The sequence below is a fragment of the Schistocerca piceifrons genome, chromosome 3, assembly GCF_021461385.2.
Source record: "Schistocerca piceifrons isolate TAMUIC-IGC-003096 chromosome 3, iqSchPice1.1, whole genome shotgun sequence".
Classification (NCBI taxonomy): Eukaryota; Metazoa; Arthropoda; class Insecta; order Orthoptera; family Acrididae; genus Schistocerca; species Schistocerca piceifrons.
The window spans coordinates 220245336-220265129 of record NC_060140.1 but is presented as its reverse complement, the minus strand read 5'-3'; the positions used below and the strand labels follow the sequence as shown (position 1 = coordinate 220265129).

The window sequence follows — 19794 nt, the reverse complement described above, 5'->3', positions numbered from 1 at the left end:
TTTATTATACCTTCCAGCTAAACATTAGATTGGCGTGAGGCTGTTTGGTGGTCAAGGAAGAGCCTGAAAATATGCGAGTTATAAAATGAAGCACATACTCAGCTATCAGCACCCGACGACCAATCCACGTCACAGTTCCTTCCCATGATTTTCTATAGTAATTAAGTTATTGCCCTTTTATAAACTCGAATGTGACGTGCGTAAAGTGTGCAGGATTACTAGCGCTAATTGGCTGTAATCAAAGACAGCTGGTGTGAGGCTGTTGTAACTTCAGTGTCCAATGTTGTTGTTATGGTCTTCAGTCCAGAGACTGCTTTGATGCAGCTCTCCATGCTACACTATCCTGTACAAGCTTCATCTCCCAGTACCTACTGCAACCTACATCCTTCTGAATCTGCTTAGTGTATTCATCTCTTGGCTCCCTCAACTATTTTTTCTCTCCACGCTGCCCTCCAATACTAAATTGGTGATCCCTTGATGCCTCAAAACAAGTCCTACCAACCGATCCCTTCTTCTAGTCAAGTTGTGACACAAATTTCTCTTCTCCCCGATTCTATTTAATACTCCCTCATTAGTTATGTGGTCTACCCATCCAATCTCCGGCATTCTTCTGAAGCACCAGTAAAGCTGCATGCCCTCGGGAAAAATTACAGCTGTAGTTTCCCCTTGCTTTCAGCCGTTCCCAGTACAAGTACAGCAAGGCCGTTTTGGTTAGTGTTACAAGGCCAGATCAGACAATCATCCAGACTGTTGCTCCTGCAACTACTGAAAAGGCTGCTGCCCCTCTTCAGGAACCACACGTTTGTCTGGCCTCTCAACAGATACCCCTCCGTTGTGGTTGCACCTACGGTACGGCTATCTGTATCGCTCAGGCACGCAAGCCTCGCTACCAACGGCAAGGTCCTATCGCAAAACGGAGCGAAAATTGCGCAGTACCACCAGATTTCGACTTCGCCGTTACAATGTTTGCCTCCCATTTTTGGTAACAAATTGCTCTGTCAACATTCACATAACGTATATCATCATACCTGAATTCTGACGAGCTACCGAATGCCGTTAATGAAAGTGTAGCCGTCTATTTCTGAAAGGACATTGCTGCTTTGCAATCACAATTGAAAGAATAGTTGCTTGTATGAAGAAAATAGCATATTACAAGCGCTTTGCGAATTATGATTTGCAAGAAACCGTTTTATGATATCTCAAACGGTTTATGAAATTTAAGAAGTGTCCACACTGGGACACCCCATCTGCTACTCGTCGTAAATTTCTTACCCCTGATAACACTTTAACTAATCTGAGGTTCCCTGAGGAATTTGTGTGCTGTTCCGAAGAGAAGTAACATGACCAAAAATTTATTGAATTAATTTTCCTTCATTTGTTTCCTAGGCCTTTGATTGTGTCATGTGGGACAAGCTGTGGCATATGCTCGATGAGTATGGGGTTCTCAATCACTACTAAAAGGTCTATATATGAAGATAGTAACTGTTCTCGAAAGAACAGATACCATTGATGACCGTGCAGCTTCTCTACAATAAATGATAATTATTAATTGAAATCTTCAGCTGCCGACAGGTGTTGTTGGTATACCTCGATGGGGACAGCCGAAAATGTGTGCCTCGGCCGGGACTCGAACCCGGGATCTCCTGCTTACATGGCAGACGCTCTATCCAACTGAGCCACCGAGGACACAGACGAACAGCGCGACTGCAGGGATTTATCCCTTGCACGCCTCCCGTGATAACCACATTCGAGGTGTATCAAGAACACCTGTCGGGAGCTGAGGGTTTCAATTAATTATCATTTACTAAAAGATCTTTATGCCAGATATACTCAAATCATACAGTTGGATGGTGAATACTCGGAGCTTTGCGAAATGACAAATGGAATCAGACAAGATTGTATACTATGACCTCACCTCTGTAACATCTACGTAGAGTATATCATCAGAGGCGCACTCGATGGCTGGAATGATGGAATTTCAATTAGCGGCAGGAAAATCACCATTCTCCCCATTGCTGTTTATACGATCATTGCAAGAGTGGGGAAACATTTAGTGATCTGTTCTTCAGAGTAAAGATAAATAAGTTTACATTTCGGTCTAGAGATAAACATGAAAAAGAGCCGTCTAATGGTTATGACACTGAGGTGACAAAAGTCATTGAAAAGTGTTGTGACTGACAATTTGCAATTTTTCACAAACACAACTTTTATTGATGTAAATTCACACGGTTGATGACTGAACAACAAACGAAAGGTGCAACAATAACTATGCCAGTAAAAGTCTCCTTATTGAGGCAAAAAAAAGTTCACTTCTAATTTTCCACAAAGGTTCACAGTAACACACACTCACACTAGTAACACTCCAGTTCAGAGACAAAGACGTAATCTTCAACAGTCGCATTACACGAGGTCGGCATCCGGCGTGAACTGAACTTCGGGGCTGGTTCTAGCCTCTAAATAGCTGTCTCCAGCCAGTCAGGTTTTGGAGTAGTGATACTTCCTGCAGGCCGTGGCTCGAACTCCCCCTGCAGGAAGTAGTGCTTCGGAGTGTCTGTTTCCATTATCTTGTATGTAAATAGCTGGTGTTTACCATGGTGCTTTTGGTACGTCTTGGGCATAGACAACCTCGTCCTCTGTGGTGTAATATGGGTTGCCGGCCTTCAGGGGCTACCTTGGCTCCGGTATAACAGAAAGCGATATGCACGTATACACATGGTCGCAGTATCGCGTACGCAAGACATAAAAGGGCAGGTGATTCATGTGAAAAGATTTCCGACGGGATTATGGCCACGCGATGGCAATTAACAGACTTTGAAGGCGGAATTGTAGTTGGAGCTAGACGCATTGGACATTCCATTTCGGAAGTCGTTAAGGAATTCAGTATTCCGAGATCCACAGTATCAAGAACAGACATCGCGGTGGCCGGCGGCCTTCCCTTAATGGCCGAAAGCAACGGCCAAGCAACGCTGCGTGAAATAACCGCAGAACTCAATGTGGAATGTACGACGAACGTATCCGCTAGGACAGTGCGTCGAAAGTTGGCGATAATGGACTATGGCAACAGACGACCGACGCGAATGCTTTTGCTATTAGCACGACATCGCCTGCAGCTTCTCTCCTGGGCTCGTGATCATATCGGTTGGACGACTGGAAAACCGTGGCGTTTATAAGTGAATCCCTATTTCAATTGGCAAGAGCTGATGGCACGGCTGAGTGTGGCGCAGGCTCCACGAAGCTAGGGACCCAAGCTCTGAATAAGGTACTGTGAAAGCTGATGGCAGCTCCATAATGGTGTGGCCTCTGTTTGCATTGAATGGGCTGGATCCTCTGGTCCAATTGAACCAATAATTGACCGGAAGTGGTTACGTTCGGCTACTTGGAGACCCATTTGCAGCCATCCATGGACTTCATGTAGAATTTGTGTGGATAACAATACTCCATGTCAGAACATTCTGGACAATTCTACTGGATGATTTGGCCACCCATACGACATTAATCCTATCGAACATTTATAGGACATAATCGAGAGGTTAGTCCGCGCACAAAATCCTTCACCTGCCAGACTTTCGCTCTGAAATTAGAAATGAGCGTTTGGCGTCATTGGCCGGGAGGCCCCTTGTGGGGCAAGTCCAGCCGCCTTCGTGCATTTCTTGTTACATTCGACGCCACATTGGGCGACCTGCGCGCTGGATGGGGATGAAATGACGATGAAGACAACACAACACCCTGTCCCTGAGCGGAGAAAATCCCCGACTCAGCTGGGAATCGAACCCGGGCCCGTAGGACGGCAATCCGTCACGCTGACCACTCAGCTACTGGGGTGGACACTTTCGCAATTATGGACGGGCAACAGAGGCAGCATGGCTCAATATTTCTTCAGGGACAGCCAAGGAGTAGTTGTGTCTAGCCTACGTCGAAGTGCTGCAGTACGCCGGGGAAAGGGATGTTCGACACTGACTTTTGTCGTCTCATTGTACTCGACAAGGTTTAGATCAAATCCAACTTACAAGTTGCCTAATGGCTCTGGAGGTAGTGAATGAATGCGTATGTCTGGGATATCTGATCAGTGCATAGGAATTGTGATATAGGAATAAAACTATGAATACATTAAATGTAATCGCAATTGCGAGTATGGACAACCATCAGGTACAGAATGGAACGACTACAATGAAAATTTGTGCAGGGGCGGGACTCGAACCCGGATTTTACACTTATCGTGAGCGGTCGCCTTACGATTTGGCTATCGGTGCACGACTCAAAGCCAGACCCAAACTTCCATATGTCGTCAGCCATACGTCTACGATCTGTACTCGTACATCCATTATGTATATTGCCGTACATGTGAGACATTTCACTTGAAAGTAGCTCGTCCGGTGTCGGCGGATAAATACGATTGCAGTGCCTATCTTGTTCCGAATTAAGACGTAATGTCCCCCTGGACATGCGTGCATGTAAACACATGGTCGACGACATAAGGAAGTGTGTACGTGGCCGTGAGTCGTGCACGTGTAGCCAAACGGTAAGGCGACCGCTCGCGATAAGCGGGAAATTCGGGTTCGAGTCCCGGTCGTCATCCCATTCTACAGCTGATGGTCATCCGTACTCGCAATTGCGACTACATTTAATGAATTTCATAGCGACTGCAGTCGCCACATTACCTGCTCCATGCATGTGTGTCCAAAGGAACCTTGCATCGTATTTCATGATAACACAGGCACTGCAATATCGTAAAACGATGAATCGTCCTTGGCCGAGCCGCAATGTTTGAACTCACTAAGATGTCACAGAAATGGCAAATATCCAAAACAGAAAAGATGAAAGTGGAATCATTGGTGTTCGCTGTGTGCTTTTATATCTGTGAGATCTGGACCATGAAACGTAGTGACCAGATCAGAATTGATACCTTCGATGTGTGCTGTTGGAAGAAGATGTTGGGTGTACCTTAGACAAAAAGAACCAATGTTGCCATTATACAGGGTGAACCAGAAAAACTTTCAGAGGCAGTTTAGGGAAACATTCTGAGTATTTTAGTATAAGGGATGTACAGTCTCAGGAGGTTCGTTACAGAGTTACTGAATTTCGTTTCGTTTCTTACCTCAATTGTACTGGAAACAGTGCGCAACGGTGCAAATGTCTATGGTATGCACTGGGTGTCTTGTTTCGATTCGCTCAGGTTACCTGTCGTTGGCAACAGCAATGCGCTCTTTACGCCGTTGCCCTCAAGCTTGTATTCAGTACTGCTCGGTTCTGACTAGTGTTTTGCTGTCCGGCAGTGTTAGTTGTGCATTAACAGTGATACATTGCAGTAATATGGGTAGAATCTGGACGATATTCGCTTCTGTATGAGTTCACTGAATGCAATAGAAGACGGCACAACGACGATGCAACGAGCTGTTCCAGCAAAGATGGCAGCCGCATCACAGCACTTTTGCACCTAAGAGTTCTTGCTTTCAGAATGAGATTTTCACTCTGCAGCGAAGTGTGCGCTGATATGAAACTTCCTGGCAGATTAAAACTGTGTGCCCGACCGAGACTCGAACTCGGGACCTTTGCCTTTCGCGGGCAAGTGCTCTACCATCTGAGCTACCGAAGCACGACTCACGCCCGCTCCCCACAGCTTTACTTCTGCCAGTATCTCGTCTCCTACCTTCCAAACTTTACAGAAGCTCTCCTGCGAACCTTGCAGAAGTTTCAGTTCTTGCTTTACTCTGTTTTCCGCTTTGTACGTTTTGGTTATGCATATTACAGGCTTCTTCACTGCTGTGAAGATATTTTCACAGAAAAAAATGGTCATTAAAGTAACAAACAGAATAAGTCATAATTACATTGTTACTCTGCAATGGACCGCTGGAGGTTGTGGGTCCTTCATACGCAAATAATCATAAGATATCCCTGAGCAATCTCTGAAAGTACGTCGAAGTGCTGGGTCACCCAGTGGAAGAACTTAGCGTTACAAGGAATTTATCGTCGTGTGTCAGTCAAAGCTACTTCAAATACCTTGGGTAAATTTTTGCCAGGAAAAATCAGAGGCTGAAGACCACGATGAAGAGTAACAAATACGATGTGTGAGAGAAAAGACTGACAACACTGCGAGCGATCTGGTAACGGCGTATTGTTCTACTTGTGTAGGCCGATGTGGTCATCCCTTCCAGATGCTCAGACCGAGTTTCAGCTCCTTGAATCCATCACATGATTTTTGACAGTACCTTCACCGAAGCTCGGTTTTTGTTCTCTGTTACGAAAATGGAACAGCGGAATTTAAAGGTATGTTATGCCCGCCAAGTTTTTCGTTAAACTTGTGGAACCCGTGAGTGTGACCCTTGAAAAGTTGAAACAGGACTGTGGGGAACATTCCTTATCAAGAGCACATATTTTTTGCTGCCAAAAATCATTTTTGGATGGCCGAAAACACATTGAAGATGAATCTCGCTCAGGGGGACCTTCAACTTCAAAAACCGACGAAAACGTCGAACGTGTGCGTGCTCTTGTGAGATGAGACTGACGTTTAACAAATAGGGATGATGAGTGGCCTGTTAAACTTAAACACTTTCACCGTACATCAAATTTTGAACGAAGTTTTGCACATGCGAATGGTCTGCGCTAAAAAGAACCTCAAACTGAGCACAAGGACACTCGAACAACGTGTGTGTCGATCTTCTTGAGAGGATTGTCAATGACTGCGAATGGTTCAGTCATGTCAGCACAGGAGATGGACCCTGGATTTTTGAGTTCGATCCTGAGACAAAGTGGCAAAGTGAGGAGTGGCACATATCCTCGAGTGAAAAAGCTCGAGCGAGCAAATCAAAGATCAAAACAATGATGATTTGTGTATTTGACAGTAGGATTTGTCCTTCAGGACAAATTGTCAACCAAGTGTTCTGCGAAGATGTCCTTGAAGTGTCAGGAAAAAGCTGAATGAAGTGAGACGAGACATTGCCGACAAGTGTATGCTGTACCATGACAAAGGTACTTGTCTCACGGCCACTTGCATCAGGGAATTTTTGACCTCAATAGATTTTCATGTTGTTCCACAGCCCCCCCCCCCCCCCAACCCCCAGTTCACGTCATCTGTGTCCTTGTCACTTTTTTTCCGAAATTGAAGAAATTCGTAAAAGGTTCATCATTTTGGGACTCTGGTGAAAGAATGTGACCGACTTGTTAAAGACCAAATCAGTCGAATCCTTTCGGCGCTGCTATCAAGACGGAAGAACGGCTCTGCCGAAGGGATCTACTTTGAAGGGGACACTATTGTTGTTTAAAAAAAAACTTTCGTAGATAAATAGTCGATCTCAGTACTTTTTTCACAGCCTCATTGATAGCTGGATCAAACGAAAAACATTATCGGCCTATTGTATGTAGAAGAGCCTAAGATCGCTGTGGATAGAGACGTATAGTCGCAGATTCATTTACTCAAGAAAAGAATGAAGAAATGAGATCATAACTCTCTGCAGTGAGTGAACCGATTAATGATGACTATGACAATATGATTCTGTCGGTAAGTGCTGTGTCATTCTCGATGTATCGGTTGGCGATAAGACTCTTCATTTCCACAGGAGAGTGTATCTGTAAAATATGGCAATGTTGTGATAAGATAACCGCTCACCATAGTCGAGAGGCATGACGCGATATTGCCTGTGGTTCTCAAATACATGCGGAAAGAAACCTGATCTGGAACAACTGATGTAGTTATTTCAGGCATACGTAAATCATAATTGAGAATCTTTTTACTCTAGGTGATGTCTCGCTCCAGATCTGAAATCGAACCAGAAATTCTGACCTCTCCCAGGCAAATCTGTTCCCAGTCGAACTATCCCAATACACGTCACAGAAAGAATTACTGGCACATTGAAGCTTTGAGTCTGGCAATGAAGTGTGTATGGGCGGTCAGACGGTAACTGTATTATGCGCGAGGAGCCAGAATCCCACGGTTCTGTTGAGGCCAAAATCCACGGTTCTGTTTCCGGTACGGTACGTGATGTCAGTCTTTCAACATGATTCACAAAGAATGTGTCTCACGAGATAGTGCCCACCCATTAGACTAGCATTGGACGTACAGGTGAAGCAGCCAAAAAACAAGCGCGCTCCAGTAGAACTGGCCATCCCGTTGTCCGCTCTGGTGTTCTCGGATTACGGCCAAGGTCCTAGCACGGCCGGCTCATTAAGGTCGGTTCACACTGAATGTTGCATCAGAATCACATCACGTACCACAAAGCATTTTCGGCGTAATTCAAGGACCGGGATTCACATGTGATGAGATCAAACGTTACATTACGTCACGTCTAGCGCTGACGACGAGAAACACCGCACGTTACTTTGACAAAACGATGGTGACATCATGCCCTTACACAGAGACGGGTTGTGTGTCGTGCTAATTGGCTAACGTTCACGACTCCATAAGAAGAGTAGCTTACTCGTTAAGCGATAGCAGCTGCGGAGATTAAAAGACAGATGTCTAATTGCTTATTTCTTTTTTTCATACAGTTGAGTACACCAGCAGCACAAATGTACCACGTGATAATGGGCAATACAGTTCACTACAATGCAAGATTAAAAATACAAACTCAGCAACACGCATTTGGGTTTGAAACTTCTGTTCAGTACCACAACACAACGAAATAATATTTCATTGTAAATAAAAGAATAGTTTTCAATGGATTACGAGTTAGATTGACACTTCACTTACACACAACAACGCAACACAAAGATTGTTTACTCCTTAATAAATAAGTGTAGTTTTCAAGCAAAAATACACAGTTGATATACTCTTTAACTGAATAGAAACAATGGGGCATCAGATTATCCCTGGCTAAATTCTGAAATAATTTTGTATCATCATTGGTCTTAACATGTGAAGGTAACTTTTTAAACAATTCTCATTTGTACAGTTCCTTTCTGGCATAAACTTGAGTCTGTATGTCGTAAATACAGGTTGTCTTGAATTCTTGTATTATCGTTATGGAAACTGCAATTTTCTTTGCATGCTGACATCAGTATCTAAAATGTCACTTTTAAGAAACTTCAGCTTTACAGCAATAAAAGACCAAGGTAATGTTAGTGTTCCTGGTTCTTAAAACGGAGCCCTGAGTAGTGGAGCAAAGAGAGTATTAGCGCAATTTTGGCAACGGATTGATTTATAACCTTAATCCATTGCTATGCTAATTGATTTATGACATCCTGTGGGTTGATTTATGTGCCCTGTGGATAATCTGACCTCCTGAGAAACCACCGCTCCTCCCCATCCCCATCCCTCTGGCACAAGTGCTCTACAGCCTTCTCCTTCTCTTCCCCCAGCATGTGTGCAGTTTTGGCAGCTGTCAATCGAGCTGACTGATTGATTTATGACTCCCTATTGTTCTGCTAAGTAGTGAGGAGTGCCTCACATACATCCCTAAAATAAATCAAATACATAGACTACCCTGGCATACACCCTTTCACTCCAACAAATGAAAATGGCGGGAAATTTATTCCACTCTTGGAAGAAGTCCATCGAATGATTGATTGCCTATTAACTTGCAGGAGCAAGGTGAAGCTCTTTATAAATATGTAATGCTTGATTACATAAGCACTCCACTCGCTGCCTGCCTTCTGCATAGTTTGCTGCCGCACTGAATGTGAGATCGCACCATATGCAGAGAAACAGCTGTTGCAGGCCACACAGTCTGCTGCCACACCGACTGCGAGATCGCACCATGCACAGAGATATCACTCTCAGGGGCTGCACAGTCCGCTAACGGTGGCCACTCGCACCGAAACCAATCTGAGTGCGGTTGCTGCAAGGTGTTGTGGGCCCAGACTTCGTACTGATGGACGCTAATGCTCAACCTCATAGAGTACGGGTAGTTGAGGTTTTTTTGGAAACGGAAGATATTGCATGCATAGCGTGGCTTGCTCACTCTCCTGATTTGAATCCCAAACAGCAAATCTGGGATGCACTAGGGAGACTGCTTGCATCACATCAGCATCCACCAACAGCTCTCCAAGACTGCGAACAGCTCTACAGGAAGAATGGGGGGTCTTGCCTCAACATGCGACTGATGACGACATTCACAGTATGCCCTGTCGTTGTCAGGCCTGTAATGCTGCCAGAGATAGTCACATCCCATACTGAACACATTAACTGATTGTCAGAATGCGTGTGAAAATCCATTAGTTGGAAGAAAAGAAGAACATTTTTGTCTACCATTATGCATGTTGCAGTTGTTTATGTTCTGTATTCTTTACGTTGTTTCTACTTTATTACCACCTGTTTATAATGTTTTGTATCAAAATAAAAGCAACCTTGCAAAATTTCTGTTTGTTGCTTTAATTTTGGACATCAATGTATCTTGCACAACGGGAAGTACCCTTTGCCATACACTTTACAATGGTTTGCAGTGTATGGTTACAGATGTAGAGGAGACTGCAATCAATAAATATTGCTGCCACTGAAATTGTTCTATTGCCATCGATGAGTCCTCATATTCTTCTCACCTTAAAACTTACTTGTTCAGGTTATAGCGAAATCCATACCACGATGCAGTCTGGTGTTTTTCACATTAACTAATCGTTGCCAGAGTGAAAGAAGCGACAAGTTAAAATAATTCCTTGCACCAACACAGGATTAAATCATAGACCTAAACACTATCTGGTAACAAGTATCCGGACACCCCTAAGTAGTGCGGAATTGGCGCTAGGTGTCATGAGAGGTGGATCCGCCCGTATAAAAGGAGTTGGGGAGTTTTGCATTTTCAACGAAAAGCAGTAACAGCGTAATGGGTCTGTCAGGAGAGTTTAGTGACTTCGGACGTGGACTAGTCATTGGGTGTGACCCAACTTATAGATACATAAAGAACATTTCCAACCTTCTAAAGCTGTCCAAGTCGACTGTTCGGTGACGTGATTTGGAAGAGGAAAGGCAAAGAAACAACCGCAGCTGAACTAAGACCAGGCAGACATCTCGTACTTACGGGTAGGAACCGTCGAACACTGTGGAGCGTCGTTGTAGGTACAATGATCGAGATGCTCCTCTTAAGCCACATGTTGCTATATTCAATGCTAAGCGCCTCTCAGCGTGGTTTAAGGACAACTGGAAACGGGGTTCTTCAGTGAGGAACTACACCATCGTTTATTGTGTATTGAACTGGGGACCTAGAAACGACGGAGAGGCTTTGTCCCGCCGTAGCCCTCAGTGGTTCACAACCCCACAACAGGCCACAGCAGTCCTCCCACCCCACCGCCGTCCCACACCGAACCCAGGTTATTGTGCAGTTCGGCTCCCAGTGGACACCCCTGGGAACGTGTCATACCAGACGAGTGTAACCCCAGATGTTTGCATGGTAGAGTGATTATGGTGTATGCGTATGTGGAGACAGTGTTTGCATAGCAATCGCCAACATAGTGTAACTGAGATGGAATTAGGGGAACCAGTCCGCATTCGCCAAGGCAGATGAAAACCCGCTTTAAAAACTATCCACACACTGGCCGGCACACCGGACCTCGACACTAATCCTCCGGGCGGATTCGTGCTGTGGACTGGGACGCCTTCCCTCTCAGGAAGCAGCGCGTTAGACCGTGCAGCTAGCCGGTCGGGCAACTACGCCATACTCTGTGGCAATCTGATGGAAGGATTTGGGTTTGGTGAATGCCTGAAGAACGTTACCTGCCGTCATGTGTGGTGTCAACAGTGTAGTATAGAGAATGTGGTGTTAACTATGGGGGTGTTTTTCGTGAACAGTTTAGTCCCTTCACAGCACTTAAGAAAATTTTGAATTCCGAAGGATACGAACACATTTCACAGCATCATATACTGCGTGCAATACAGGAACAGTTTGATTATGGTGAGTGGTTGCATCAGCATGACAATGCACTCTGTCATAAAGCAGGTTGTGTGAGGCAATGCTTTGTGGACAACAACATCCCTGAAATAATTGCTCTGCCTAGTGCACTGACGAGAACACGTTTGTTAGACCGACGACTTCTCTACAGACCCTGGAGTCCAACATCACTGCATTTTATCTGACCACTGAAGGCCGTAGTAGTTTTTACATAGTTACTGTTTTTTGTGTTTGTTGTCAACTTGTTGGTTCATTGTTGCGAAGTGAATAACAGATCAGTTTCTAGTCTATTATGGGAACTACTCACAATTAGGAAAAGGTATTTTGATGACATAATTAAGAATATGTGATATGCATGTCTCACATTTACTATCATGGATGCATGGTACAAAGTACAGAGAATTTATGTGATGAGTGGACTACGTGAGGAAGGTGTTCACGTATTTGTTTCACAAGCTGTAAACTCCACCATAGGGTGTTGCGCGTTAATATTAGTATTGTACAATTAGTAAATTTCATTTAACTGCTCTGGGGGTAATTACCCCCAGGATGGGAACCACTACCCTAAAGATACTCAGACACTTAATTGAATGTGTTCCCAGAAGATTTCAAGCTGCCATAAAGACGAAGGGTGGACTCACCCCACAGAAATAACCACTAATGGGCGTCGGGATACTTTTGAGGAAATAAGGTACATTCCAAGGCTAGAACATCGATAGCCCCTCGTAAAGCCTTAACGCAGATTGTCTGGCATACCCAATCGGACTCAATACGACCAGTAGTCCTCTACGAAATGAGCGTCTGAGTACGGAATGATGCATCATATCTGGTGTAATGTGTCCGTAACTGCGAACCCTGAAAAGCGTAAATGCGCCCACTCTAATAATGTCAACAATAGAATAAATATCTACTGTTGTCGCGGGCGGCATTCTTCCAGTGGTCTCGCAATTCACACCAACGGTCTCGGTGCGTCTGGTTAGTGTTTCACGTCTGCCTTAGCGCGGCAGAGATGTGGACAGGCAGCGATTCCAACAATTTCAAATTCATTAAGCAACTGGAAGATAACAGATGTTTTATTGTGCAGCATAAGTGACACCTTGCGAACCATGGCCGCACAGGGGAATGGGAAACAAAAATTTATGCTCCACGGTTTGCGCGTAAGAGAAGAAAACGGAGTAATCTACTCCCAGAGTGTGATAGTTTCCAGATGTTCATTATTAATTAGAAATAACTTCATTCACTTTGCCCATCAGCAAATATTCTTCCCTTCAAAAACATTTGCAGCAGCATCCACAGTCTAGTAATTTGCCTTATCCATTGGTACTCCAAATGGCATCAGTGCTCTGTTTTTAAAGATAAAAAAAGAATCATGGAAAACCCCGTGGATTTGGATCTATGTTATATTTCCTAGAATATAAAGAATGCAAGTGGAGATAAGTAAGGGATATGCAATCGTTGACCTATTAACCGAAATTGACGACTTTTTCTCGCCATTAGGTGGACACTACTAGAATTATTACTATCTCATCCAACACTAGATCGTCGGTTGTAGCTTTGAAGGGTGAAGGCCTAGAGAACATCAAAGACTGTCCAAGTTTTTCTTCTGATAAGGATACTTGCAAATGTCTGTAGAGGAAATTCAAAATAAGTTCGAAGAGAAAGCTTCAGAAAAGCTTTCTTCCAATCCCGAGAAAATTTTAGCGTAAAACTTACCGATGTAACTGACAAAAGGTAATGATACTATAGATTGTAAGGTGACAGCGATAGTGAATAATGAAAAAGAATTTGAGCACAATGTTGAGAGGTATTACTTCCTTTCATTCATTCTTTCTTAAAACCACTTATTCCTGTCATTTTGTTATGTCTTCTTTCCGCTTATTTTGGAATGAGCTTCCATCTTCTTGTCTAAAATGTGTTCAGTATTCCCTGAGCACAAACCTGTACAAGTATCGAGCAGTAATCTTTACACACTTTCCGTAAATGGCCTTAGAGAAGTTATAATTAAATATCGTTAAATGGCATGTATGGCTATTCACTGTATTCCAGTGTGCCGTATATCACTGCTGACATGCGATGCTTTACAAAAGCATTCTACGTCTTGTTCACATGTCACTTGATTCCATCTTTATTCTTATGTGACTATATATACTGTACTCACTGTTTGAAAATATTTAGCAATAAAGCCATTTTAAACTAAACTTGTTCATGCTGAACAAAAATCTCGTTCATATATAGACGAATCGCTGAGGTTAGCACGAGAACACTATACAGACAATGGGCTGTTCCAATTAATGTTCATCAATAATGTTCATATAATGAAGGAAAAATAGAGCAAGTACTGTAATTGTTAGTACAAAGTTTATTGCGTGGTTGCAGCTAAACTATTGCGCGCAAATAATATAGCCATATGCAAATAACCACTTCAGTGCTTCTTATTTTTACAGGTTATGTGGTGCAGGGCTCAAATGGAGAATACCCTCTTATGGGTACCGAGGAAAGAATTGAAATGGTGCGGCAAGTGCGTAAGTTCACCCCTAACGGCAAGCTGGTGATCGCTGGATCTTCATGCGAGTGTGAGTTGACTTTACTTTGAATTCTACAAAGTTCTTCGTTTTGAAAAGCCATAACGCAGTCCTCATGTACTTACCTCAAGTATAAGTGTTCCGCATTATCTGTCACAACTATCTTCAGCATTATCTTTAGAATGTGGTTATAATTCAGTAGAACATTACATATTTATAATCTTCTCACAGAGCAACGTAGTTGATATGTGGTTTCAGTTTCAAACGGAGAAGAATGGTGGGACGACCTCAAAACAAAGAGGCTGGTGACCTAACAAGTAAATGAAACAACATATCATAAATCACTTAACTTATAATAAACTGCGATTTCTGGCGAAGACCTGGCGCAGCACCCCCAAAACGCTCTCCCGAACCGTCCGCTGCCAGCCGCTTCAACGGACGCAGGAAGGCGCGCCGATCTCCCGTCTCACGGCGTCGCAGCTCGCACCGGCCAGACCGATGTCGTGGATTGACTCCTGTTGCTCTCGTGTCGGCCGCGAATCCACTGCCCCTCGCTATACGGCGCGGCCCACTGGACTCACATGGCGACCTCACATGCGCCAACGCTCAAGGCGGACAAGTCATCTTGTGTCTCAGCCCGCGACCGACCAACCAATCGATCCAACCGCCAATGACCATTGCCTGAGCAAACACGAGTAGACTAGCGGCCTAACGCGCAGACTCAGATGCAGGAACTAAGCCCCCGACCGGGCGACCACTCGTTGAGTTCTCTCACTGCACCACAAATTCGGACGAGAGACAGACTAGCAAGCTGGGGACGGGAAACTGACCCCAGATTGACTCCAGACTCACCCAGACTGACCCCGACTGACTGACTGGCGAGCTCATAGCGCCCCTTAAATGCACGTGAACAGGCTACCTTTCCCCTTTCCCACCAGAGGGAGACACCAAAGCTGCGATTGCCACAGCGGCGCCACCGCCAGAAGCGGAGGGCGACTGCTTCACACTACGCGCTGCGGCGCGCTCTTCAAAACAGCAATTTTTACCATGGCTCAAATACCAGTACTCCAGCAGCGACTGAGTAATGCTCCGCATGGCTGCAGCGGTCAGCACGGAGCAGGGCGCTGCTGAAGTACTTGTTATTCTTAGTGTTTTACTGTCCCTGTTAATGAATATCGATAAAACGAATATCGCACTAGACTAACTTGGGACCGCTGTACCGACTGTGCACGTAAAATTCCACTTCAAAACTAATTTTGCTTGTAACAGGGAACAAACAGGCGCATTCCGTCGACACTGAGCATCCTATTAAAGACAAAATAAGTAGTATTTGTTTGAGCTTGCTCCAGTAACATGTTACAAAAACAAAACAGCTAACAGCCGCCGAAATACAAGAGCACCTGACGACTCTTAGGAGAGACATCTTGTACCTATATTTTACGAGCGTGTATACACATATATATATTAAAAGTAAATACAATTCATTTCTGAAACATTTCGCTGGTGTAAATGTATGTTTGTACCTTGGCCCTTTGCAGGCCAGTCACTTGGCTCCTTAATTAACTAACAATAATTTTATCAGCATTACAGATTAAAGCACTAGAAGGAGAAACATCGTAAAATGCACTTTCTTCTCATATCCATCAGTTATCCACTATTTAAAAGTATCGTGAGCTGATGTTGGTTTCTTACATTTTACAGCTACTCAGATGACTATCGACATGTCGAATAAGATGGCCGACGCTGGCGCAGACGCCGTGATGGTCATTTCTCCCAGTTACTTCAAGAGCAGCATGACGGTAAAAAAAAGCTACAAGTTATTGTTATGGTGGATTCTTAGGAAATAGCTCGTTCTTTTCTTGCTGCAGGTGTCTCACTTTAAAGATACATGTCACTGCAAAAGTTGTTCTGTAGACGTATAATATAATATGTACCTGCCTCGTTTTCACTTCTTATTTATGTGAGTTGTGCTTGAGGCTAACATTACCACTTGACCATGGACATCCGCAGAATTTTATCCAGTAGACTTTTCAGGTGGTAAGTTACGATCAGTTCATATTTAAGTCAACGAGGGCTATATTCTATCCTTTTTAGATATTGTCAAATAAAGTTTCAGTATCGCTCGCCAAGTAGGCCTCACTCTTTTTAATGGTTTTGAATTGCATGTCCATAAGTCAAAATAGATAAGACGCATTTATTGTAAACTATTTGGCTCAGCAATACGGGACATATAACTTAGAGAATCCTGCTGAGGATAGCAAGTGCATTCCAGGTAACATTTACTCCTATTTTTATTTGACTACCCAAAACAGTAATGTTATGACTCTTCAACTCTTGCCAGACAATTTCCCTTGATGTAAACATTTTTCGTCATTACGACTTCGACTGAATGACTGTCTGGGTCCGGTGCCACTGCGCTGCTGTGAATTAGAATCCTCAGTTACACAGACTTGATATTACGAGACTTATTGTTACTCAATGACTGTACGTGCAGATCGGTGATAAATGATTGACAAAATATTTCCTTCAAACTTCATTGTGAGGATATTATAGGAAGCTCACGCTGTCGTCATAATTAACTGCACAATGATATGGATTTATCTTCCTTTAAATTTACATGGTGTCTGTCCTAACAGCCGTCAGGCGCGTTTTCTCTGGCGTTTCTGTACATATTTGCAATTTCGTATTTACAGTTTGTGGAGTCCCCACAGGGTACGGTGGCCGATACGCAGTGAGCAATTTTCGTCCAAAGCGCTGGGCAGGTCCATTCGCTTGTTCAGAAGAGGAGGTCGACAAACGTTTCTCACCTTTTGGCTGATTGGCGATGACAGAATCGATGCGCACGCCGTGCAATCTTTCTCAAACGATTTTACAGAAACGATTCGGCAAAAAAAAAAAAATCATTTTTGCTATACTTATAGCTTTATATGTCAGGTTCATGACGATGTGCCCTCCATTTCGTTAATGGTCATAGTTATAGTGATATTTACGTGGAAGTGCGCGAAATTGTAAAAAGTTTGCAATGAATAATAGGGGTCGCTATGATTTTGCATTTCGTGCGTATTACATAATACGCCGATGTGTATGAAATTTAGCTAACATATTGAATTTTTCTTTGGACTTGGGCAGAGGTGTCTGTCTATCAGCAATATCGAGAAATTTTATCTGACGTAGCGCACACATTTGCGATCGCGCCGTGCCAGCGATAAAGGCAGAGAGAAATAACCACAATGTTCCTCATATTTCATAAATGGTTTCAGATTCTGCAATGAGATTTTGGCAAATGACAGCACTCAAAGAGGAGAGTATTTTGCCATATTGTTATTAAGCAAAACTTCATTATCTACTAGGTTATTCCACTAATCACAGACTTCTTTGATGAAAGAATGTAATTTTTAATGCCCATCGATAGCAGATTAAACTAGAAATGCTATGGGTTTTGGAACAACATAAGTGAAGACATTACACGTTTTTTGTACCGGAGATGTGCTTTTTCATAAGCTACTGACTTTACTTTTCCTCAGTTCCTCACCACTGTCTCAGAATGCTCTTGCAGTTGTCTGCTCAACATGTTAGTGAGGTGAGACTGTGCAAATTCCGCTGTGTTTTGGCAAAAGAATCAAATTTTAACATGTCAACCAGAGAAATGTGTAGGTTTTTCAAAATTCGCCACTCATGACGCTTCTCTGAAAGTTAAAAATAGTTAACAGCCCAGTCGAAAATAGTTTCGGCGGAATTCTCTTTAGATACTAACCAAAGCAGAGATGACAGATCTTTTCGAATGGTCGCCATGCAGTTGTGGGCGTGGAGGGGTCCTGCTTAACATTTACAGAAAATGTAAGCGCAGGCTTCAGTTTAGAATGGCATTTCCGCTCCAGCACTCTGCTCTCGCCATACAACGCCTGTCCTTAGCCCCCACCACTACTGCTCTCCCCACACGTGCCCTGCTGTCTGTGCATCTGTGGGCCACAGTATTCTGTGCAGACTCTGCCTGGAGTCAGCCCAAGCAAAAACTTCTCAACATGTCTTTCATGCGACGCTCAATGTCGATGACTAGCGTTGGGTTTTTTCCCATTACAAACAAGATAATTTTTATAGTGGAATTCTACATGGCCATTCGATAGAGAGGTCCCATATTAGCCTAATGCAATATTTGTTTTACCGATATGTATTTCCAGAGACAGTAGAACCCAAAGGATAATCATCACTCCAGCAACGATAGCACCCCCCGGCCTGCCCTGACTGCTACCATCGGGCAGCAGCGCTGTTTAGTCACTGCTGGAGTACCGATTACCCTTCGTGTTTTAATTTTCTTGCCAATACGTATCGATAAAAAAATGTCACACTAGAGTTATTTGGGACCGATATGCCGAACGGGCACACAAAATACCACTTTAAGCATCATTTTGTTTGTAATGGGAAACAAGCCAAAGTTTTCTGTCTACACTAGCCATCAAGACTTGATGAGCAGTATTTGCTTGGGCTAACTTACGTTACACATTACAAAAACGGAACACAATGTGTCCCAACTAACTTTGCCACTTCATATGCACAGAAGTGCCAAAGAAACTGGTATCGGCAGCATGCGTATTCAATTACAGAAATATGTAAACACGCAGAATACGACGCTGCGATCGGTAACACCTGTATAAGACAACAAGTGTCTGGCGCAGTAGTTAGATCGGTTACTGATGCTACAATGGCAGCTTATCAAGATTTAAGTGAGTTTGAGCCCGGTGTTATAGTCAGTGCACGAGCGATGGGACACAGCATCTCCGAGGTAGCGGTGAACTGGGGATTTTCCCGTACGACCATTTCACGAGTGTACCGTGAATATCAGGAATCCGGTAAAACATCAAATCTCCGACATCGCTGTGTATATCGCTCTGTATATCAGCAGAGGACTGTTCAACCTGGTGGAGGCTAGGTAACGGTGTGTGGTGTTTGCATTTGGAGTGATATGGGACCCCTGATATGTCTAGATACGACTCTGGTAGGTGACACATACGTAAGCAACCTGTCTGATCATCTGCATTCATTCATGCCCCTTGTGCATTCCGACGGAGTTGGGCAATTACAGTAGGACAATGCGACACCCCACACCTACAGAATTGCTACAGAGTGGCTCCAGGAACACTCTTATGAATTTAAGCACTTCCACTGGCCATCAAGCTCCTCAGACCAGAACATTGTTCAGCATACCTTGCAACGTGCTGTTCAGAAGAATCTCCATCCCCTCGTACTCTTACAGATTTATGGACAGACCTGCAGGATTCAAGGTGTCAGTCCCCTCCAGCACTACTTCAGAAATGGTGCCACAGTTTCTGCAATAATGCTCCAATGCCGAAAAACGTCGAAGGTGATGTTTATTTACATTTATGGACTGTGCATTCCTTCCCGATGTGTGAGCCCCTACCATAGGTACATCCCTGGTGAACTGCATTTTGCATTTTTTGTTT

The 19794-nt window shown here is 43.8% G+C and overlaps 1 protein-coding gene and 1 non-coding gene across 2 annotated transcripts in view; one reads left to right on the top strand and one right to left on the bottom strand.

The window, feature by feature from the left end:
• Nucleotides 1-19794, top strand: part of LOC124789775 (4-hydroxy-2-oxoglutarate aldolase, mitochondrial-like) — a 65955-nt gene that overhangs the window by 29866 nt on the left and 16295 nt on the right. Inside the window, exons 2-3 of the mRNA XM_047257241.1 lie at nucleotides 14258-14386; nucleotides 16037-16134. Coding sequence (XP_047113197.1) covers nucleotides 14258-14386; nucleotides 16037-16134 — 227 coding nt within the window. The remainder of the gene's footprint in view (nucleotides 1-14257; nucleotides 14387-16036; nucleotides 16135-19794) is intronic.
• Nucleotides 1613-1686, bottom strand: Trnat-ugu. Its single transcript has one exon. It is a non-coding gene; the product is annotated as a tRNA-Thr (tRNA).